General features: G+C 47.2%; 1 protein-coding gene across 1 annotated transcript; it reads right to left on the bottom strand.

Annotated features, from left to right (window-relative positions):
• Positions 1–6,055: 6,055 nt before the first annotated feature.
• On the bottom strand, positions 6,056–24,904 carry LOC128329250 (membrane primary amine oxidase-like). Its single transcript, XM_053260093.1, has 5 exons — positions 24,632–24,904; positions 17,355–19,557; positions 10,833–11,118; positions 9,591–9,720; positions 6,056–7,406 (listed from the first exon to the last, which is right to left on the bottom strand). The coding sequence occupies exons 2-5, from the start codon at positions 18,919–18,921 to the stop codon at positions 7,122–7,124; spliced, it is 2,268 nt and encodes a 755-aa protein (XP_053116068.1). The 5' UTR covers positions 18,922–19,557; positions 24,632–24,904; the 3' UTR covers positions 6,056–7,121.
• Positions 24,905–24,910: the final 6 nt, after the last annotated feature.

The following is a 24,910-nucleotide window of genomic DNA, read 5'->3' as shown; positions in this document are numbered from 1 at the left end:
ATGCGGCCCCCGCTCGGGAGCGAAATCATCACTCCCACATCTGATGTCAGATGCGGGGGTGGTGGTGGTCAGACCCACAAAGCGTGGCCCCTGATTGGGCATGGCCTGGGTTCTCTGAACCCGTTGGCCCAATGGTGGCTTTGCCCCTGGTAGCGAACTCTCTGTGTGTGTGAGGGGCGCAGGGAGAGGTGTGTGGCAATGAGATTATCTATCTATCTATCTATCTATCTATCTATCTATCTATCTATCGGGCTACATCATAGACCTGTAGTCCTTCACCTGTTATACAGATGTTCCAGATGTTACCTTATTGGAAGAAACCCTCTTCCCATACTCATGGATTGACCCTGCTGGGATGTAGTGACCACAGAGCACTAAATAAAAGCTAAAAATTGCTTAAAATTGCATATTGGAGTGCAACTTTATTTACCATAACCACCTGTTATTTCCTATCCTTAATAAGCTTCTTCCTTGGTCTACAGTAATTGGACTCCAAATTGTGTTGTGTGGTAACCAGGTGGAATACTAATGTTAATTGTGGCAGCACCAGGAAAATAAATATATATATATATATATATATATATATATATAGAGAGAGAGAGAGAGAGAGAGAGAGAGAGAGAGAGAGAGAGAGGCACGAAAGAAGCAAAGTGCATTTTGCAGTGCAGCGGGTGGGAGAGATCTCTGTCCTACATACATTTCTGAAAGAAAAATTGTGCTGTATTTCACATTAGCACTTCCATCCTGAACATTAAATGAAATTAGCTAATAGAGAACTGCTGTTTATGCATATTGATGTGCTCTCTCTCCCTCTCTATAAAGGGTGTGTGTGTGTGTGTACACACACGTAGGCAAGGCCCGCCGTTGTTTGGGTGTTTTATAGCTGTTTCCCTCCTACACACCAGATTTTATGTAGATTTAACCAAAGGTTTATTCAGCAACAATTCCATTTTCTCCTTCCCCTTTCGCTCCCTTTCCCTTTCTCACCCCTCCTCCACTCTCTCTACAGGATCCCCCCTGGGACAAATGTCCAAACAAACTGCAAAAGATTACTGGGCCTTTTCCAGACTATGAGATTTGGAGCTTAAAGTGTTGCAAAGTGTTACAGAATGTGGCAGAGGTTTGAAACTGAAAGTGCAGCAATTCTCAGGCAGTATTATATGCAACGTGACAAGGTCTTGCCCGTCCATATTGCCTGTCACTGCAGCAGTTTTTCCAGGCAGGGAGCGTCCATATTCCACCTCTGGAATGTATTCACTGGCCCCTCCTCCTCCTCCTCCTCAATTTTGGGCCAATGGGGTTGCGGAGGGAGAGGGAGATCGCTGACACAATGGAACTCTTCTTTAAAAAAATTTCTTGCTGCACTAGCCAAAATCTGCCAGCAAAGGAGAGTGCCATTCCAAAACAATGCCTTTTGTCATTGCAGGCTTGCGCAAGCAAAGATAATTTTTTTTAAAAAACCCAATGGTGGAGAAGGAGGGAGGAGGCAGAGGGAAGGAGAGTGCTCCTCCAGTGAGGGTGAGCAATCTGAAGATGGGAGAGGGAGAGGGCTGTCCCGGAGGAGGTCTGGTCTCTGTCCCACCCACTGCACGAGCAAGGGCGGCAGCTCCTCTGGGAGTGGCAGTTGTGGGCTTTCCCTAACCTGGGCTGTCACTGCCATTGCTGCTTCATCCCCCGTCAGTGCTGGGCCAGCAGAGGGGCTCCAGAAAAGCAGCGGTTTTGCAAGGGGGAGGAGGGGGCACCCACCGAAGGAGCCCTCTGGAAGGAGAGAAAAATCAGTCTGGTAAAATTATTTCATGGGCGGATTTCATGGAGGGGCTGTAACATCAATCAACCCTTGCACTGCTATTGCAATTGGGATGGCACGGAAGTAAATGATTTAGTTCAATGGGCTTCCTCTTCAGAAAAGTGCCAGGGAACACACTTTTGGCAGGGAAAGGGGTGGAAGGGAGCCTCTTGCCCACCACCTCCACCGTAAGCAGCGCCCGCCACCCCTTCCCCCACCACAAAACAATAACAATTATTATTATTAATAAAATAACTGTCCACACTGCAACACGCTGCAAGCATAAATAATTTGACAAGCCTCCCTACAATGGAAAAATACAGCTACTTTCCTGCAACGCTGTTACCACATTATAGGGCAATAACAGAAACAATTAAATCTACTTTCTGGGTGCCAGAAAATATGACAGGGTAACACCTCTCCTACAGTCATTGCACTGGTTGCCTATTCACTTCTGAGCTCAATTTAAGGTCCTGGTTCTGACCTTCAAAGCCTTGCGGAGCCTGGCTCCTGTCTACCTACAGACCCGCCTCTCCCATCCAGTTACATCCCGTCTGGTTAGATCAGCTCAGATGGCCCTTCTGGCGGTCCCTGTCTGTCGGTCCCTGATTTCTGAGATGTTCGGGGCTCTAGGACCCGTGAAAGGGCCTTTTCGGTTGCTGCCCCGCTCCTCTGGAATTCTCTCCCCCTACAGATCCGGCTAGCACCTTCCTTACCGATCTTCAAATCACTATTGAAGTCTTCTTTTTTTGCTAGGCTTTTGCCCTGTAGTTCATTTTTCTGTTTTCTGGTAGTTACTTTAGTTCTTCATAATTTTTAATTATTAATGTAATGTAATTTTTAATGTTGCCTGTTTGCCTGTTGTTGTACACCGCCCAGAGTCTTCGGAATGGGTGGTATATTAAATGTCTCAAATAAATAAATAAATAAATAAATAAATAAATAAATAAATCCGAAACAGGGCATGGTAAATATGAACTGTACCCTGCTGACAATGACAATGCAACAACACTGATGTTGCAACATGGGCAAAATGTAGGGCCCTTAGTGAACACTTTACGAAAATGTTATAGTGCATAATTTGGAAAACGCTCTGGATAGGATACCACATCAGGCAAAGTCATTTTGTGTAGATCACACTGCTAGGAAAGATCAAGAAACAAAATATAAGAGGCCCTCTAATATTGCAGGGCTATGTTTACAGAAGCTGTGATATGGGAGTGCTTGACCTAATTTTTTAAAAAAATAGTGTTAGGTTCCTTAGTGGGAGCAGTGCTCCCCGAGTATCAGAAGAAATGTGGAGATATGTATGTTTAAATAGCCACTCTTCCCGCTTCTGAGATGACAAGGGTGTGTGTGTAAAGAAGCAGAGCAAGAGTGGGTAGAGTACCCCGCATTGCTCTTTAAATCTCTGCGTGCAACCTCTAGCATGGCTTCTTTAAATCTCCCCACATGCGGGCTGAAAAGTGGGGAGAGTGGCTACTTAAACTGTATCCCATTTTAGTTAGGGGGGTAGAAAACTGTGAACAACCAAAACTACCCCTGCGATAACTGAATTGGTATGAAGGGAGGTGGTCCACAAGTGGGCAAAAAGGCTATTCAAGGACCACCTGTCTATGTCCTAGAATTTTTTATTAATGTGCTTGCAAAAGTGAAGTAAAAGAACCGTTTGAAATTTGTAGGATTTCAGCTTCAAACACTATTAATTTTATTGGCTAATCGCCATATATGGTAAAATTAAATCATAGCATATTTGAATCTGAAAAAAAGATCTTTTGCTTTTCATGGGTATTATGTCATTTTGGAATTATTGATCTAAGATTTTTTTCTAAAGATTTCCCTTTTTCTTTTTAACCATTCAGTGAGCATATTCTGGTGACAAATTGGTACATTCAGCTAATTTCAGTGGCAGGATTGTCTTTGCAAAATTTGGTATCTGTAAGTCACTGGGAGGAAGTATGACTATTTCGCACAAACCAACCCACCCACCCTTCAAAATATATAATAGATATATATTGATTGATGATTACAACAAGCAGGGGCGTAACTTAGGGAGAGGAGGAGGCCTGTGTTCACCCCTCTTTCCAGTGGCCTCTTGGAGTGAGGGAGATAATGAAAAAGATAGGGAGTGGTGGAGCTGGGGGCCCTCAGGGGCCCGGGTTCTTTGAACACATCCGCTCAATTATAGCTACACCCCTGACAACAAGTACTCTGAGTAAGTGAAAAGTGCCTTTCCATTAAGTGACTACAGGGGTCCTGCAATGTGTCGAGGGCAGCAAGGAGGCAAGGCAAGCTACTTGTCTGGGGGCCCCTTGGACCCCTCACTTGCCTTCTGTTGCTGCCTATGTAAAGTAAGCAAGCCAACTTTGGGCAACTACTCTTTCTACAGAGGCAGCAAACAGTGATGCTGTTTCCAGAGAGGAGAGGAAAGACCAGCAACAGTTGAGCTGAGAGGAGTGTATTTGTCTTGCTTTGGGTCAGAGTCCAGGTGAGAGCAAAAGGTTTTGGGGAGCAATGGGCTTCAACTGTCACCTTAAGTGGCGCAGCAGGGAAATGCTTGACTAATAAGCAGAAGGTTGCCAGTTCAAATCCTCGCTAGTACTATATTGGGCAGCAGCAATATAGGAAGATGCTGAAAGGCATCATCTCATAGTGTGCAGGAGGAGGCAATGGTAAACCCCTCCTGTATTCTACCAAAGAAAACCACAGGGCTCTGTGGTCGCAGGAAGTCAAAATTGACTCAACAGCACACTTTACCTAGGCCTCAACTAGATCAGGGCAACTGGAGTGGTGGGGAACAGAGGCCCCACCACTCAGAAGCTTAACTGGCCTAGGGCTCTCTCTCTCTGATGCTCATTCAGGCAAGGGGCATTGGTGACCGCAGGCAGTGAGCCAGGGTTGTGCCAGGAAGGCCTAGTGCAAAAACAAGGGGCTCCTGAACCAAGGAAAACTGATCCCTCCTCACCCACCTTCCTGCCCCTCATTCAATACAATCGTTACATATTAACCCTGCTGTTTTTACCTTGCTGTGCAGGGAGCAATGTCTCTTCTTCAGAGTTCACTGAGCACTTGTAGGCCTGCCACGAGGACAAAGGATGGCCAGGAAAATCCCGGCACACATGTGGCTTGCTTTCCTCATCCTCCTCGGGCACTCACTGCCCACAAAAGTCATGTTTCTTGCGACACAGGGAGGCAGAGAGGACTAATCAAATGCAAGCAATTAAGCACACGGTGTTTCCCTTCTGTGCTGAAGGAGATGACCAACCTCTGCAGTCTGCACAGTTCCTGCTGGTCAACAGGCCATTCACAAGGACTGTCTGTCAGCCCACTGCTCCTTTCTTGTATGTCCCCACACCCTCTGCTACTATCCTGGAGAGGACTTGCACATTTCTCCTTCACTTGCAGGTATCTGACCTCAAAAAGACTCTGGTGTCAGAAGCAACATCAACTTGGGAAAGACAAGTCCATGCCATACATTGTAAGATGGATGCTGGCAAATCAAACTTTTAAAACATCAGTAGTTTCTGCCCATCTACCTAATAGCGCAGGGGGAAATGACTTGACTAGCAAGCCAGAAGTCGCTGGTTTGAATCCTCGCTGGTATGTTTCCTAGACTATGGGAAACACCTATATTGGGCAACAGTGATATAGGAAGATGCTGAAAGGCATCATCTTATCCTGTGCGGGAGATGACAATGGTAATCCCCTCCTGTATTCTATCAAAGACAACCACAGGGCTCTGTGGTTGCTAGGAGTCAACACCGACTCAACGGCACACTTTACCTAATTTCTGCCCACATTAAGTTCACTAGGAATGTTTTATCTGAGCTTCAACTACTCTTTGAGTGACTATCTGGTGTTTTTTTTTGCTGTCCAACGACTGGAGTGTGCCATCTTTGAAAATGGCCCTCAGCCCAAACAATTTCTTCCCAGGAGGGGGGCAAGAATAATATTCAGCATCACCTACACTGTCCCAGGGAGGGGCCACATCCCAGGGCAGGCCGCAGTCATATCAAATCACAGCTGGTCAAGCATAGTTACTACAGACGTGTCCAGCAAGAGATCATTCATTCATAGCAAAAGTGGGGTGGGGGTGGGGGGCTTGGGGACAATAGCAGAAGAAGGGTAGCATTATTGCCACAGTTGGCACCAAGTTTCAGGGAAAGCCAAGTGCTGCCCCCTCACAGCATGTACATGGGCATGCACTGCCACCCAGTTGTAAGATCTTGTGCAGTATTCACACAGAATAACTCCAGGCAGACACAGGACTCAACAAAGCATTTCATTGAGCATCAAACACACTAAGTAAAGACAGCAAATGCAACCACTAGGCAGATTCAACATACTTCAGTACAGAGTGCAACCTAACTGCAGATTCACTAAACCATTCAACTATATCGAACACCAGTAGTGTCTGGGAAAGCTAACTGGGCAGCAGATGGACACTGATCCTCCAGCAGTGGTGCCATTTCCCATATTCCACCCCCTGCCCTGATGTTGCATCAGGGAAGAGGGCATGGGAAATAAAAAATGGCACCACACTGCTAAAGAGGCACATCCTCCAAACTGGTAAGCTTGCCAGGGTTGGCGGGGGGCTTACCAGATAGTGGCAGGCAACAGCAGATGACAACAACACTCCTCGTAAGGACTGGAGTTTCAGGGGCTGACCAAGAGGGTCTTCTGATAGGTGTGGGCCCTTAGGCCCATGCCAGGGGCGTAGCTAGGGGAGAGGGGGCCCGTGTTCATCCCTCTCTCTGGCAGCTCCCCAGAATGAGGGAGACAATGAAGAAAATAGGGACCCGTGTTCTTTGAACCCTTTCACTCAGTTATAGCTACGCCCCTGGCCCATGCCCAGCCTGATAAACCCCAAGGCCGTCTGTAGTTGTAGCATAGCGAACCTGTTAGAGCCCTTCTCCGTTATGCATCAAGAGCATGGTCACCTCCCAGGCATTTTCAGAAGATGGTAAGACATGAGCTGTGTACACACTGGATCATTGACAAGATCAGTCTACAGTGTCCCAAGAGAGCCAACACATAGTGGCTTCACTATGTAACCACCACATGAACAAAGCTTGTGTGAAGCATCCTGTTGACCTTCGAGTCAAGGCAGAAGCTCTTAATTCAGTCACCCCTAGAGAAAGACTCCCCAGCTCCCAAGCTGAGAAGAACATTGAAGGGGGAACAACAGATAAGGGAGCAGGCAGAACAGGTGACACATAGACTTGTGGGAGTTCAGACCAGGTATATCTTGGGCTCAGCAAAACTATCATTCAGCTGAGGCATGTTTTGGCAAGCTGAAATAAGGGGAGGGGGATACAGCACCTTCTTCTTCTGGTTAGGGACCTTTCAACTTCTGGAAACCATTATAAGTGAAAGGAGGGAGGCTGGGGGAACACGAGGCTGTCTTTTGCAAGCAGGCAGCAGGATTGACGTTGCAGGCAGTAGCATCTTGGTTAACCGTGAAGTAGACACTATCGTGGGACTTAGAGGAGGGATCGACATTAAAGTAGTTGAAGGGCCGAATGAAGAAGCCCACGCCGTTGCCCACTGTCACGGTGTTGGGGATGTCCTCAGCATGTGGCACATGCAAGAAACCAACCGAGATCCAAGCCACAAGATCCTGGGGTGGGATAGATTGTGAGATAAAGCAACAGAGAGAGAAAATACAGACTTGTCAGTGAAAGAGTGCCCTATCTTGTCCGTATTATTTTCCTAATAATACTGGCATGGGAGATGGTCCAGCTCCCTTCCAGATCATGGCATACTTAAATTGAGGCCGCATCCACAGTAATTGGTGGGCCAGTTGCCAATTGGCTACGGGCACAACCAATCCACATGGTCTGCAACTCCCTTATGTCTCACTGATGTGCCATGCTATGCACTGTTGCACACAGGGCAGCACAGGCAGGCGAGCCAAGTGCCCACTGAGTGTGTGCAGGCTCTTGGAATCGGGTTTGCATGGCATCTTTCATGCTGACGTGGCAGGCAGGAGGATTCTGGTTATAGAAGGTGCATTGTCTCTGCTTCCTGTGCTAAAAAATACATCTGTACCACAGCAGATGATGCAGGAACAAATAAGCACTATTTGGGTCATAAAGCCATGTCTTCATCTGCCTGCCTTTTTATATTTTTATCTCATCCTCTTGCCCCTCAAGTCTCCTGGGCATCTTACCATAAAAGCAACAACAGTTACTAACAAACAACCACCACCCACCTATTTAAAGACAACCATTCAGCATATTAATAGCAGCACTAAAACTAATCAATATAGAAGAACACCCTTCATAGTTCTCACATCCCCTGAAAGAGAGAGATCTTGGCTAGTTTCCTAAAATCCTGGAAAGACTGAGTCTGAGAAATCTCTTAAGCAAGTTCCGCCATTATCAGAAAGACCCTGCTCCTTGTAACTTAAAGGACAGTTAATGCCCTGATGGTAAATAACAACATCCTAGGTGGAGCATCTCCAGTCATTCTGTTACATATGGGAGAAGGTTATCCTTGAAATGTTCTCCACCCAGACCATTTAGGCTGTTGTCACTATTCCTGGCCCACCTGCAGCAACCTGCAGGTATTCCTGCAGCAACCCCTCCCCTCCTTGCTTCCTCAAGTTTCAGGCTCTCTCTGGGGAGGATTCATGAAACGGTCACCAGCTGACTATTGTCCACTCTTTGCATCAGCTTTTCACCTCTCAGTGGATCTAGAGAGAGGTTTGGTATGCCATGATGGCTTTAGGGTTTCCTCTGCCTGGGAAGAAACCATGAAGCTGTTGTCCCCACCCCAGATGCTGGCCTAACTCCCTGATGCCAGCATCTGGGTATGGGGCCAGCCCCGACTCCCTCGCTTGGTCCACTCTTGCAGGCACACCAGGGTTTTAAATTGGAAGTGACAGCAGCAGCAGTAGACAGTAGGGGTGTGCAATCCGGCTCGAATCGGAACTGGTTCAACATCAAACCAGTTCAGTTTGAAGGTTCGAGGTCGCGAACCATGCCCAGAACACACACACACACACACACACACACACACACACACACACACACACACCTAGTTTGGAGGTTCGTTGAGGGTTTAAATTTTTTTTAAAAAAAGCTTACCCACTCTGGGGGGCTTCTCCAAGGAGGTGGGGAAGTCCGCAGAGGTTCTTCCTCCCCCTGCTGGCCTTCTTTTCCCTAAAAATCACCCGGTTTGGGCATCTTCAGCCCTTTCCGGGCCTATTCCCTGGCGTGGTGGCCATTTTGGACACAGCTGCGCCTACACAGTTATCCTGCATGGCTGGCAGAGGGAGGGAGCACCTCCACGGACCTCACCCACCACCTTGGAGAAGCCCCTCAGAGGGGTAAGTTTTTTAAAAAGATTTGTTTTTTCAAAAATTAGCAAACACCCCCCAAACTGAATCAAACTCAGCGGGGGGGGGGGTCCGAAGGGGGCCAAAGCCAAACTGGCCCAGTGCGGTTCGAGTTTGGTTCGAACTCGAACCAGACCGGCCAGGGGTTTTTGTGCACACACCTAGTAGACAGGCAGATTAGGTGATGGAGCCTGCAGGGGGCAGGACAGGATGTCCACATTTGCTGCCCCATGGTGCAGCCACCACCTGAGGCCACCACCTCAACCACCTCAGGTGAGCCACCCCTGCTCTTATGCTTGCTCTCCACTTGGCACCAGACATTTCAAGCTTTTCTCTCCTAGGCAGTTCTTCTCTGGTGTGTGGACTTGACATATTGGCCAGTGTTGTGGCCCACACATTACAGCTTTCTTTTTGCTCCTTCTTCTCTGCCATGTAAAAGAGTGGGAATAGCTCAGCACTCACCTCATTGGTGATGTTCTCATTGTCTATGAAGTCGGCAAAGGCCACCAGAGGGTCCCAAGGGTCATTCTGGTTATAGATGCAGGTGCTGGTTGGCTCCTCCTCTTTCCGCTTGGTTACAGCCAACTTGTACCTGATGTATATAGATAATGGGGGAGATGGGAGACAGGGTGAAAGGGAGAAAGGAAGCTGGATATTTGTACTTTTCCTAAGCAATGCAAGTAGCCTGCAAACATTCTGTATATTTATTTATTATTATTTTTATTTTTTACATTTATATCCCGCTCTTCCTCCGAGGAGCTCAGAGCAGTGTACATGGATATTTTTATCCTAACAACAACCCTGTGAGGTAGGTTAGGCTGAGGTAGGTTAGGCTGACTGGCCTAGAGTCACCCAGTGAGTTTCATGGTTTGAACGGGTCTTCCCGGTCCTAGTTCAACTCTCTAACCACTAAGCTATGTTGGCTCTCTATAGGGGCTATCCTCTGTTTTGTAGAGCATTGGCTAGTTACTCTATAGCAGGGCTTCACAATTTCAACCCTCCAGATTGTTAGATTACAACTCCTAGCCACAATGGCCAGTAGTCAGGAATGATGGGAATTGTAGTCCAACTTCTGAAGGAAGGCCAAAGTTGTGCAGCCCTGCTCTATAGCTAGAGGTGCGCTCACCCCCAGACCTCAGGACTGAAGTTGGGGCCTCCACAACCCCTGGGGTCCCCTAAATCCTCTTTAGTCTGTCCTGTGTGACGTGGTCATGGTACCACACTGCGGGCCCACACTGTGCTGCTGAGTGTGATTGTGACCTGTGCTGGGTGCTTTAGAGACGGGGTGGTGGAGGAGAGTGAGGAAAGTGTTAAGTTGTGTGTTGAAATGTTTCTGCTAATGTATATTTGCATGCATTTTATATTCTAACATTCTTTATTTATTCTTTATTCTTTTATTAACATTCTTTATCTATTTTATATTCTAACATTCTTGTGAGTTCAGTTGCTGTTTGTGCCCTCAAGAACCCATGTGTTAAAAATACTCTGTGTGTGACAGTGTGTGTAGGGGGATGATGCTTACTTTGCAGGGTGGGGGACACTTCTAGTGGGGTGGGGGGCTCCAAAGACCTTTAGGTCCAGGCTCCAAAATTACTAAGTGCAAACTACCCCTGTCTATAGCAAGACAGTCATATCTGCCCCATCTCTCCCTCTCCAGGGACCATCTTTGAAATCAGTGGCATTTCTGAGTAAGCATTCACCTACCTGCCCCAGCTGATGGACCTCTCCATGGTGCTAGCTTCAGGCAGGTGCTCGCCTGCAAAGCTGACGATCTGGATGCGGTAGCCACGCTGGTGACCCCACTCGTTCTCACGGCTGGTGGCAAAGTGCAGGTACCGCGGGACATTGCCATCAAGTGGAAAGGCAGCTTTTTCCTCCTTGTCCAGGACTTGTCTTGTGAGTTTGGGCCGCTGGATCTGATGTTCTGGGCTCCAAGGGGCCTTCACAGACTCATATGTCATATCAAGAGCCTCCAAGGAGTTCTTGGTTCCTGACAAAAGCAAAGATTGAAAGTGTCACTGCACTGCCGGCCTCTGGGGACAGCCCCTCACCCAAGGCCGAAGCAAGTAGATTCTTACGTTCCCTGGGATGGACATCAAAATCCACAGACAAACAGTATGTTCACCTTGTATGTAAGATTCTGCCATGGACTTGCCATGTGACCATGGACCATCCCTCAACTGTAACATGGGACGGTTCGTGGCATACTCATAAGGTGTTGCAGTACCTCACCCTATATATTTTAGAGACCTTTGTCTTTATGTTTCACTGCAAACTTTCAAATCAACCAAGAGCATCTTCTTGGCATGTGCCAAGTTCAGACAAAGGGTAGACAGAGAGGTATTTGCAGTGGCAGCCAAGCAACTGTGAAACTCCTTCCCTCTAGAATTGCGGTGCTTAGATTTTGTTGGACTGAGGACCACTTTTTTAATTTGCTTGTTCTTTGTGGACTGCCTTGTTTCTTTGGCTGCATTCACATGTAATGCGGAACCACGGGTCCAATGGACCTGCAGTTTTACACACACACCCCTTGCTCTCCTGTCTGCATTCAGATGTTCAGGATAGCATCCTCTCTACTGTCAGCAAGACTGCAGAGAGGTGGGGGCGCTGGCTGTGTGGGCTTCCTTCTTTACAGAAGGACAGCCTACATAGCCAATCAGGGGGAGAGGGAGAGAGAGAGAGAGAGAGAGAGAGAGAGAGAGAGAGAGAGAGGAGCTTCCTCCCTCAACTCCAGTCTGCCCGAATGCAGCCCCCTGTGCTGCATTCGGATGAAAAGGTGGCTCCCTAGACCCTCCATTTGGAGCAGCGAAACTCACTTCAAACCAAGGGTTTGAATTGGATTCTTGTTGACTGGATCAGATTTGGCTGGGTTCAGAAGGAACGGTAAGGAAACCGTGGATCCCTCCATCTCCAGTCCCCCATTACATGCGAATGCAGCCAATGTCTTACAACAGGGATTCCCAACTTGGGGTCCCCAGATGTGGGACCACAGCTCCCACATCCCCAGTCACAATGCCCTCAGCCATTGTGACTGGGGATGATGGGAGCAGTAGTCTCACAGTATCTGGGGATCCAAGGTTGGGACTCCTGGCCTTGCAGACACCACATGGGATGATGAATTTACTTCTCCTTGAAATTCCTACCTTATAATCCCTGTTGTGTTTTATTTCACAACAGCCCAGAAGAGCTGTTCACTATTATTCCCTGTATACAGATGGAAACTGGGAAATATGAGATGGACAGGGGGGAGGCCACTTTTGGACATAGCATGAAACCACAGGTTGACAAACTGAAGGTTAATTCTTGAGCCCAGAAATCGTCACACAGACAGTCTTCCAATCCTGATTTGGCAAACTCCGGTTTCAGGGCAGAGGAGCCCCTCCCTCTTCCTAGTTTGCGGGCGCCACATCCCAACAAGCTCCATAGCGCTCAAGTCACCAGACTGCAAGCAAGGCGTCAGCAAGGCAGCTGCCATTGACCACGATCTTCAAGGGGGCGTGCCCAGAGTGATCATGCCTTTTTGGCATGGACAGCCTGCCCTCAACAGCGAAAGGGCATTAAATGCTTTTAAACAGCATTTAAACCCTTTTTCTCACACCACTTGCACTGCCGCCCTCACAAAGCCCTGCAGCCAAACAGTCTTGAACAAGGAATATGTATATGAAGCCAAGCAAACGATCCTGGGGTCTGATCCATTGTGACAAAGGATGCTCTTGTGATGGCAGACCCAGTCAAATCAGTCAAGGAACCCCCAATACGCTTCTGCCCCCGTGTTGGCTTGCTGACCGGGTGATAGCCCTCTCATGAGCAAGCCAGTCCACTGGGGAGGACCAGAGGCTCCATGAGCTTTGGATCTCTGTTGGACTGAGCCCTCATGAGTTAGACCACCCAAAAATAGGGGGCCCTGTTGATGTGGGGCCTGGTTTAAAAATAGAACTCATACTCCTCGCCTTTCCCGCGACACGCAATCCTTACAGTCTCCTAAGGATCCCGGGCCACTCCATGTGTCTGGCTATTTCCCTGTGGGCTCAGTCTGGGAAGACTGGAGATGGTTCCTAGTACACATTCAAAATTCCTGGGCTGGGACCAGCATTGCAACATATGCAGATTGGCTGCCATAGGGAATCATGGATGAGGGGAGCCCCTATTTTCAGCTATCTCTGGCAGGCAGGGTGGCTACACTGGGCATAAATCAACATGCATATGTGCCAAGGGATGACCAGACTTCCAGAGTGAATGCTTTCACTCCTGCTGTTTGGCAATTGCTGTGATCTGGAGAAGTGTTGGTATGGGACCCTTCCCTGGGGCTTGCGTGGATCTAGCAATGGGGCTGGGCAGTGACAGTCCTCCAGCCCACATTAGTTTCTCTATGGCCTGTCACTCTCATGAGAAAGTGGTCCATGGGAGAAAGGACATCACCACATATGATTAGCGATCCACCCCAGTGTACCCCAACACAGTTCTCCTCATGAGTAATGCCAGAGATTGCATGCTTGCACTGCAGGGGAAGGGGCTTGGCCCCCTTTCCCCTACTAATTTGTACAAAAAATAGAGCAGAGCCACTCAAGAATTCTGGGGGCTGCCTTTCAACCCAAACCCCGGGTATCTCTCCCCTGGCATGTGTTACATTTGTTGGGAAACAACCGGGTTGCCTGGTTTAGGGTGCCACCGGGACTCCATGTGCTTCTTCAAATATTTTTTCATCACTTGATTTGTGGAGACCTCTCCACAAAGTGCCAGTTTTCTCATCCCCTCCCCCTTTTTCTGAAGATTGCCAAAGGAGGGGAATATGAGACACAGTGGAAAGAAGGCATTCCCCAATGTGGCTTTTCCCTTTGACATGTTTTGAAACTTGGGTCACAGCTGTGTAGTGTCCCTGTTGCCAGGCAACGGTTGGAGGAGTGTGGAAAGAGCAGCGGGTGGAGCAAGTGCTCAGAGAAGCGGCCAGCAAGAAAACATAGAGCTGGTGCTCTTCTGGACTGGTCTGAGCCTCCTTCTCTATGGTTTTAGCAGCAGCCCCAGCACAAAACCCAGATTATGGCGGCGGCAGAATTTGGACGACATGATGCCACCTTCAAACCTCAGGTTGGAGCAGCAAAACTCACTACAAACCAAAGATTCAGATTACGTTTTCGGCTTGAAAACTTTGGGACACTTTTGTGACAAAACCGCAGTTTCACGCATTCAGACGACCACGAAATGGAACCTCTGGCTCGTTCACCTCCAGTTTGGCGTTATGTGCGAAGGTGGCGAGAGAGAAAGAGAGAGACACAGACCCAAGGTCACACAAAAAGCTGAAGACACAGGTGAAGCTTGAATCCAGATTTCCCAAACCAAAGGACTACCCACTGGACGACACATCTCACTGACCTCACTGGATAAAGTGAACCAAGTATTATTATGCCCTTTGTATACTGAAATGTACAATCGGAAAGTAGTAGCAATCAAGTAATAGCACACCATTGCATTATCTTTTCCATGGGACACCACTGTTGTTCAGAACAGCTCCCTGCTATTTGTTGAGGGGTCATGGGGCATGTGAGTCCAGAGCGGCCTCCAGGGAGTTGCACAAAGGAATATTCCAAACTCATTGCAGCTCCTAATTTCCACAGGCAAGGGAATGGCTGAGGTTACAAGCAAGGCAAACTGGGGGCTGAGCCAACGTGGGAGGGTCTGTTAGCAATGCTTAGGCTGCCAAAATTTTTCTGTTGCTGTGGAAGTTAATCCAGAAGATGATAACAATTTAAATAACTCTGCTGCATCACTGACTGCTTCTCTGCAGCATTGCGATGGGACTCTTCATGTTACATAGTGGGAAGGGAGTATATTCAGCACCCAAAACATACAATTTGTTCCTTCCTCTTGCCCAGGTTTTTGAATCTCTCTCAGAATAAACCAAGCTATTTTCCATGTTTTGTGGGAAATGGTTTTCTTTTCCATGGTGTGGGTGGCTGCTGCAACTTGCCTGGGAGACTGCCAATGGGGCATCCCTTCTGACTCACTGGGATCCAAGGGGCAGGGAAGCCCCCACATAGAAAGGATGAACAGAAGATGGAGGAGGCCTGGTAACTGCTGTAGCAGGAGATCACCAGATGCCTTCAAGGGGGCCGGGCCAAACCAGCTCCTCACCCTGAAGATCTAGATTTAATATAGGTTAGCCACCTAATGGCACAGTGGGGGAATGACTTGATTAGCAAAACCAGAGGTTGCCGGTTTGAATCCCTGCTGGTCTGTTTCCCAGACTATGGGAAATACCTATATTGGGCAGCAGTGATAGAGGAAGATACTGAAAGGCATCTCATACTGCATGGGAGATGTCAATGGTAAACCCCTCCTGAATGAATGAATCAATTTATTACAGCCATAGGCCATACAGAGAACATACAAAGATTAAAACAAGATTAAAAGCAAAATATGCCAGCAGTAATATAATACATAATTATCAGGACAAAACAATAGCTCCTAAGAATTAGATCTTAAACAGGATCTTAGTTTAATAGCGACATAAAAGAATTTTGCCACCACCTTAGTAACCTCATTATCTTGATCCTCAAGACAAAAATTCAAATAAAAGGAGTCAGCTTTTCCTGGGAATTGCTCTAACAGAGGGAATATGAGTTCTTTCCTAGTATCAGAATACAGGGAGCAATATAACAGCACATGAGAAACTGTTTTAGGGAGGCCTGCACCACAAGGGCATAGGCCAAAATCTGACAATCCCTTGTTAAATCTTTTTTCCAAAAGGGCTGAAGGCAACACATTCATACGGGCCCTAGTGAAAGCTATCCTAAACTTTAAAAAGTGTAGGGAAGCTAAATATTTAGCACCTCTATTCCCCGAAGGGGGCATGATACCAAAAAATAGAGGAGAGCAGGTCCTATTCCCCTAGAAACAAGATTCTGGTGCTCAATGTCATGAGGGCATTGTATAAGTGTAAACTTCGCCTTCTCATTTCCCATGAGTAAAATTTCAGAAGGAGATAGACCCATTTGCAATATTTTGTTGTTGACATATGACAGCCAAGGGCTAGGAAAGGAGTCTCTCCATAGAAACAAAAAATAGGAGGGCTCCTGAATATCCAAGCAAAGTTTAATCCATCTGGTGAAAGTAAGTTCCCATGCTTTTTTAAAAAAAAGTAAGGGATCCAGATCCCAAACATAATGCTGAGTAAGGTACACATCTGGGTATCGCAAAGATAGCCCTAAGAAATAATGACTGAACCATTTCCATCTCTGATGTTACCCCCTGAATCCAAAGTGGGACGCCATAAAGTAATTGCGCTACAATCTTTGCTCGAAAAACCTGGAGAGCCATAGGTATATACTGGCCTCCTTTGGAATAGTAGAATTGCAGAAGAGCGTTGAGAGTTTTACGAGCAATAGAGATAGAATACAATCTTTGAGATATCCAGTTAAGATTATATTGGAAATGTATACCAAGGTATCGGAAGGTAAACCCCTCCTGTATTCTACCAAAAGACAAACACAGGGGGTCTGTGGTCACCAGGAGCTGACATTGACTTGACGGCACACTTTACCTTTACCAACATTGATATTTGCATGAACGCACACCAAGGTGTTCTATGGCCCAAGATGAATCTGGCATTCCCCCATTGGGACGGGTTCACAAAAACATGTGAATGTTGGTAACCCACATTAAACCTAGATTTGAACAATTGTGTGAAGTTGTGAACAAGATCAATCAGTCTGAGTCAAAAGGGGCCTTGATTGTATGAGCCCCTTTGGCAACCAATGTATTTGGTGGGAAACTGGTGACGGAACCCTTTGTGCACCACCAGCAAGAAGCTTAATAAACCAGTTTGATCAACACAGCCTTGCCTTGCATCCATCATGGATTCTGGATCTCAGCCCATTTGATATAGATCCACCCTGCTCTGGGGAGGAGGGCATTACACACTACTAGTTTATAAACCTAGTCAGGGAGTGATTTGCCCCATCACTCACCTCATTCCCATCTCCTACTAACTCTTGTCTTGCTCTATGTCAAAACATATGGTCTGAATATTAAAACAAATTCATGCAAACCACAACATTTATTTCAAAGGTAGTATGTGGGCTCCCTTGGGAGGAAATCTAGATTTGAAGTGGGAAGTAAGATTACAGGAGAGAACCTGCCTGTAACAGGATGTAACACCGGTTAATGCACCATAATTTCCATAGTTAGGGGTGGGGTGGTGGTAGCATTTTAGGTAACCTGGGGACCTACCTCCAACATCCAGGTCGACTTTGTAGTTAATGAGATGGTTGTGCATAGTTCCAAGCGTGTGCTCTCCAACCTTGCTTCCATATGCAGCACCCCCTTCTACAAAGAATGAGGAGCTGATGTATCCTGTGGCATGGATCTTGACTTCTATAGCACCATTCTGATAGAATACGAAGTCCCAAACATAGTCATAGTTGATAAGGGTGGAAATGGCTCTGAGGACCAGAGCATATTTGACCAACCCCCCATAATAGAAGGAGCCCATGTCAGAAAAATGGCGACGCAGAGGCACACCCATGTCATGCTCAAAGATGCAGAAAGAGTTCTTGTTCAGTCTTGGGATGTCAGAGTCTATCAGGTAGTGTCGGTCCACATAGGTGGCCGTGTAGGGGCAATCCACGCCCCGAACCAGTTCGTAAGCAAACTTCCCGATGCCAAGGCTGCCATCCATGTACCTGGTTATCATCCCCCCAGGACAGTTGGAGCCATAAACGGCAAGGGCTTCCTGAAGACTCAGCTCATAGATAATCCTCTCTGTGCCAAATCTGATGTTGAAGAGCCGTGGGCCTGTGTTCACATTCATCCCAAAAACAAAGCTCCATGACTGGTAGACAACCTGACTGCCTATGACATGGTAGCGCACCCCCTGAGGCTCAAACTGCAAAGGAGCTGCATGAGCCAGAGGTCCAGGAGGCTTCAGGTAATTACTATCATCCTTCAGCTGCACTCTAACCTCTTTCACACGTCCATCTTTGAACTCTTTTTCCAGATGTGCCAGATCCTCATAATACTGGCCATTGTAGAACACTTTCTCCACCTTCCATTGAGAGAGATCCAAACTGCTGTGATTCACCAGTACCTCCAAGCCAATAGGGTGGATGTAGTATCCACTGCCAATTGTATTCTGGAACAGGACAAACCAGGTGGCCCTGTCACCAGACACAAACCCTCGGGGGGCTGTGGTCAGAGTAGCCAAGTTAGTCTCCACATTCTCACAACATTCTTTGAGGAAGTTGGGGGCACCGGAGAGCTTGTGGAAAATAAAATTGTCAATATACTTATATTCCCTTTCAGTCACTGGTCTGCTGTGATAGGGCACCTTCTTGCCAAACTTCCTCAGTGTGATGTCCCGATGGTGTTTGGGATTTGGGAGAGGAGCTACTATGAATTCTGTGACATTTGGATCCAACTGGTCTCCAAAGTACACTACAGCCAATGCCTGCCGAGGGGGCTTTTTCCTTCCATGGTCAAGGAAGCCCAGGACCTCTGCTTTCGTGGGGAGGTACACATCCAGATAGTAAATGCAGTTCTCTGATGGTTTCGCATCAAATGCATCTTCCAGGTTCACACCAAGATTGCCCTTGAGGTAGCTCACCACTTGGGTCATCTCTTCAGCTGTCAGGTCAGCAAAGATCTCACTCCTTTCATTGTCAATGCTCTCAGGGGAATTCGGCAGCTTCGAGGAGCTACAGCTTGTGTATTTTTCCTTCTTAGTCAGCAAGACACAAACTAAAGCAAAAATTGTGGCCAAAGCCAGCACTAGGAGAATAACAACTGTTTTCATGTTCATGTCAGTGGCAACAAAAGCAGCAATGGCACAACCTAAAACCTCAGTTATTTTATTTCCTTGCCACAAACAGGCTAGGTAGGAGGGAGAAAAGTCATTGCTCCAGTTGGAGGAGGGAGCTGAGCGAGGAATGCTTGGGGGTTCCACAAAGGACCATAAAAGGCAGCCTCTCTCTCTCTCTTTCTCTCTCTCTCTCTCTCTCTCCCCCCCTTCCGCCCCACTTCTTTCTCTCTCTCTGCCTGCCCTGCTATTTACTCTCCTTCTTAACCCAGAGAGATGGAACACAGGTTCTGGTGGGTAGCGGCAGGGGGAATACTAGACGAGACCCCAGACAGGCAAAATGAGTATCCAGTTAGAGTGCAGACCCTGGGAGAGAATGAAGGGATTTCCGGCCAGATGCTGTAACCTGATAGCTTGCTTGCTGAAGACAGAGAAAGTAATGGCAAACCAGAAACTGTTCATTCAAGTTCAAAAGCTTCTGATCTTGATGCTCACGTAACTTTCGTGCTCACCTTCAGGAAGATAGAATTAACTCATCTCCTAAGAATCCATTTACTTCTGATAAGTAAGTAAACCGTGGTGGACCATGGTGATGCTTGCTGATGGTGGTGTGTGTCTATGCAGCTCTCTACTCCTGCACTTGAAAAATGCAGAGAGAGTAAGAGACTTGGCCAGCAGAAGAAAAATGTTTTGAAATAAGGTCAGTTTCCTAACAATCCAGCCCTATCCCTCAGAAAACAGAGGCCAGCATGAAGGGCCTGAAGGCATTTTTCTGGCTGACCTAGAGGTTTTCCAAATGGCAATGTTATGCTATGCTTGGGGTGAGTTCAGACAAGGGAGGGATTTACATTGACCAATATTGTGCTGTCCATATGGCCAGCAGCATTATTATACTAGCTCACACTAGTGAGTCAGCGTGGTGTAGTGGTTAGAGTGCTGGACTAGGACCGGGGAGACCTGAGTTCAAATCCCCATTCAGCCATGATACTAGCTGGGTGACTCTGGGCCAGCCACTTCTCTCTCAGTTTAACCTACTTCACAGGGCTGTTGTAAGGAGAAACATATGTATGTAGTACACCTCTCTGGGCTCCTTGGAGGAAGAGTGGGATATTATTTTATTTATTATTTATTCAATTCAATTTCTATACCGCCCTTCCAAAAATGGCTCAGGGCGGTTTACACAGAGAAACAACAAACAAATAAGATGGAACCCTGTCTTCAAAGGGCTCACATTCTAAAAAGAAATATAAGATAAACACCAGCAACAGTCACTGGAGGTACTGTGCTGGGGGTGAATAGGGCCAGTTATTCTCTCCCTGCTAAATAAAGAGAATCACCACGTTAAAAGGTGCCTCTTTGCCAATTTAGCAGGGGTCAATGAAATGAACAATAACATGAAAATAAATGAAATAAATACATACATACATTATTTAGCTCTTCCTTGATGATTTGCGCTTAATGTGCACTACGTGTGTCATTAAAAAGTAGCACTTTTGGGGAGTGTGACTACCACAATAGTCGCCACTATTTTGGAGAGTCTCCACCCCTCTGCACTGCCCCCTGCCCGGTCAAGAGTCTCCTCTCCCCCTCTCCCTCCCCCCTCCCTCCCTCCCTCCCAGAGCCCTGGGCGCTTTCCAGATTAGACCCTGCAACAGGGTCACGTTGGACGCGGAAGTGTGCTTCCACACTCCCTGCGTTGTGACACCACAGTCCCTATGTGGGCATCAGGGTGCCACTCACATGCTCCCTCTGCTGTTAACATTTTCAGTGCGACTTGCCTGAACGAAGGCATTTTGCTGCTGTTGAGCAGCTAGACTAGAAAGCGCCCTGGCCACCACCATGCTCAGTCGCAAGAGCCCACAGAGAGCTCCCATCACCACAGTTCCTAGTTAGCAAGAACCACCTTTGCTCTCGTTCTGCTGACAGAGTGCCTGCCCATGAGAGCAAAGGCGCCTCTTGCCAATGAGCAGATGTTCTTCTGGAGGCAGAGCACCCGCCCACCTGCCCGCAAAAGCAATGGTGGCTCTTGCTGACTGGGAACTGTGGAGGTGGACACTCTCTGTGGGCTCTTGCGACTGGGAATGGTGGTGCCATGATGTGTTTTTGTAAAATGATAATGTGGTTGTTCCTTCTGTTGTTGTTGTTTTTAATTGTTATGTTGGTATGTTTTAGAATTGCCCCTGAAGAAAGTCTTTTGGCTGAAATGCGTTGGGCATGTCAAATCTACAAATAATAAAAGGATCTCATATATTCCATATGAATCTTGAGAGATGATCTCCTTTTCCAGGGGCTGCCTTATTCCACTTCCCCAAATCTAGTCAGCCTAATTTGCATACTAGGCACATTCCTTGCTAATGGTACAAATCAAATAAATTCATGGTTGCATTGTCTGTCTGTTGTTTTGAAGCTGTTCCTGGCAACTACCTCAACGTTTTGGGAAGGATCAGAGGAAGCATCTTCTCACCACATTATTATTATTTATTTACCTAGTCAGACAGGTGTGATTGACTGGTTTGTTTTATCCAGACATCGAGTCCTTCCCAAGGACCTGGGATGGCTGAATTTTATTGTCAATGTTGTTGCTGTTGTTATAGATATCATTGCAGGATATAGGCTGTTCCCAGTAAAGTTGCTTTTTGTAATTGGCTGATGGTGATTTCTGTGGCCCCTATGGTGTTGAGGTGCTCTTCAAGGTCTTTTGGAACTGCACCCAGGGCGCCAATTACCACTGGGATTATTTTGGTCTTATTCTGCCACAGCCTTTCAATTTCAATTTGTAGATCTTTGTATTTTGTGATTTTTTTCTATTTCTTTGTCTTCTATTCTGCTATCCCCTGGTATTGCTATGTCGATTATTTTGACTTGTTTTTCTTTCTTCTCGATGTGCGCTGGTTCAGCTAGTTATTATTACATTTATATCCCGCTCTTCCTCCAAGGAGCCCAGAGTGGTGTACTACATACTTGAGTTTCTCTTTCACAACAACCCTGCACAGTAAGTTAGGCTGAGAGAGAAGTGACTGGCCCAGAGTCACCCAGCTAGTATCATGGCTGAATGGGGATTTGAACTCGGGTCTCCCGGGTCCTAGTCCAGCATTCTAACCAATTTATTTGCTCATGCCAGGAGTTGCTTGTGCTTTTTGTAGTAATGTGTAGTACCATTACTACACATAACATCCAATGGCATATAGGGTAGCCAGGTGTCCTCTTTTATCCCGGACAGTTCTCTGTTTTGAAGAGTTGCCCGGGATTTGTCCAGTTGTTCTTTGTACCGGGATTTGTCCAGGATGGGGCAGATGCACATGCCACTGGACCCTCTATTTCAAGGCTTCTACCCCAGACCTCAGTGGCTTCTTCCCACATTGCGCACCAGCTGGTGCCGCTTGCTGCTGTCCTGGATTCTGGGAGGAGGCTGTGTGTCTCGGTCATAGGAACATAGAAAGCTGCCTTCTACCAAGTTAAACCATTGAGCTCAGCATTGGCAGTGGCTTCTCCAAGACTAGCAGGCAGGAGTCTCTCTCAGCCCTGTCTTGGAGATGCCAGGGAGGAAACTTGGAAACTTCTGCATGCAAATATGCAGATGCTCTTCCCAGAGCCACCCCCATCCCCTGAGGGGAATATCTTACAATACTCACACATGTAGTCTCCCATTCCAATGCAAACCAGCTTAGCAAAGGAAACAATTCATGCTTGCCAGGAGGACAAGACCAGCGCTCCTCCTGGTCAACCAGGTTAAAGGCTGATTGAATCCCACCTCCCCATGTGATCTGCTCTAAGCGTTCCAGACCAGAAAGCACCAACAATATGTTGTATTAATCAACGTGCAACGCTTACTTCCATCCTCCACAGATCCATCAAGCTTTTGATCCTTCCACTGTTTTTTCTCTTGTTGCTTTCTGCCTGCCCCATTTGAGCATCCTTTGCCAACTGTCCACTCCTGCCACCAGTGTGAAGGTAACAGGGAGGTGGCTGGGCAGGAGGGAAGGAGGAGGGAATTGGGGAACTGCCTTTTAGGCTGAAGAGTGTGTGAGGGGGGGACGGCTGGGCAGACCATGTTGTCCAGGGGCTATGTTAACACATTTAACAATTAACATATGCAAATTTTATGCAAATAGATGCCCTCTGTCTTTTGTGTGTGATGAATATTTTATTTTTTGGCACTATGTACCTGGCCACCCATATGACATAGTTGCATTCTATGCTTGGAATCCCAGGCTTTGCTGAAATAGTAGCTTTGGGGGCCATTTTCAGCAGGAAAAGCATAGGGAAAAGGGAAAGGCCAGCGTGTAGTTATAACTGAGCAGATGGGTTCAAAGAACCTGGGGGCTCTGAGCTCCTGCAGGAGCCCCAGCTCCTCCCCTCCCTATTTTCTTCATTATCTCCCTCACTCCAAGGGGTGACAGAGAGATTTATGAACACAGGCCCCCTCTCCCCTAGCTACGCGGGGTGGGGGGGAGGCTAGCTAATCACCCAGACCAAGTGACCACAGTCCTGAACCAGTCCTATTCATTTCAGTGGGACTGCCCATGAGTAACTTAATCTAGGCAGCTGTCAGTTATCACAGACAACCATTTGCCAAGTGGTAACACATCACAGTGTGCATAGAGACAGTGCATAAGCCAGCCTGCTCAGTAATGAGGCACCTTTTAATAGTGGCCTGCTCTGACATCAAAAGTAGCTGCAGTTAGTTTGAGAGAGAGAGAGAGAGAGAGAGAGAGAGAGGAGTATCTTAAGTGTGGGATTGAACAATTCCTTTTTGATGTCACGTCTGAGGAGAGTTGGTCTATGGGAGAAGAGCTGGTCTTGTGGTAGCAAGCATGCATTGGCACTTTGCTAAGCAGGGTCCACACTGGTTTGCATTTGAATGGGAGACTACATGTGAGCACTGTAAGATATTCCCCTTAGGGGATGAGGAAGAGCAATTGGGAAGCACATCTGCATGCTTGCAGGTTGTAAGTTTGGAGATTCAGGTTCCTTCCCTGGCATCTCCAAGATACACTTTTGCTGCTTACAACCTTGGAGAAGCCACTGCCAGTCTGTGTAGATCTGTGTTTCTCAACGTTTTTGGAGTCATGGACCAGTACATTATTTGTGCGCAGTTTCCCAGACCAGCAGTTAGTAAGGGGGCCACCCTCCCACCCTCACCCCCCAGGCACTCCCCAAAAAACAATCTCAGGCAGATTTCTGGAGCTCATTTCCAGGCAGCTCTCGCTGCTGGATAATGTTCATTTTGAGGAAGCAAAATGAACATTATCCAGAAGTGAAGGCTGCCTGCAAATGAGCTCCAGAGAGCCCCCACCAGCCCGAAAATGTTTTTTTGGGGGGTGGTTTTTATTAGTAATGCCTCATGGACCCTAACCCTAACCCAACACCTTGCGGACCAGCACTAGTCCCCAGACCAGTGATTGAGAAACACTGGGGTAGACAATACTGAGCTAGGTGGACAAATGGTCTGACTTGGTATAAGTAAGGCAGCTTCCTATGTTTCCTGTGTCTTGTTTGACCCTCAGAAAGGGAGAGTGCTAGCAAGGTTCTATGTCTGTTTCTGACTCACTTGCTCTAACAACACATGGTTTTGAATCACTGATATGCAAGTTCCAGCTTTGCGGGGTGGGGGGAGGGGTGTTGGAGGGAAGAGGTTCTTATTTTTCTCCCAGATATTGAACTCCTGCCAATTGGGTATTAAAAACACAAAAACCACACATACCCCACATACCTTTAGCATTAGATTTTAGCTTTGATTAGAAGAAAATGGAAAGTCCTCATCGTCAGCTGAAAGTCCTCATCGTCAGCTGAAAGTCCTCATCGTCGGCTGAAGACAAACTTAGATTGCTGTCCTGGGTGCACTTCCATGGGAATACATCCCATTGATTCCATTAGTCTCCATGAGACTTCCTCATCATGAAGTGATAACAGGAACAGCGTGTGGACTGACAGAACTCAAACAGCCCAGGAAGCAAGGCACACCCAGTGCTGAACTTGGGCAGAGTCAAGC

Source organism: Hemicordylus capensis, chromosome 6 (genome assembly GCF_027244095.1).
Source record: "Hemicordylus capensis ecotype Gifberg chromosome 6, rHemCap1.1.pri, whole genome shotgun sequence".
Lineage (NCBI taxonomy): Eukaryota > Metazoa > Chordata > Lepidosauria > Squamata > Cordylidae > Hemicordylus > Hemicordylus capensis.
Note: the sequence above shows the minus strand (reverse complement) of the source record. Positions and strands in the feature narration are given on the sequence as shown.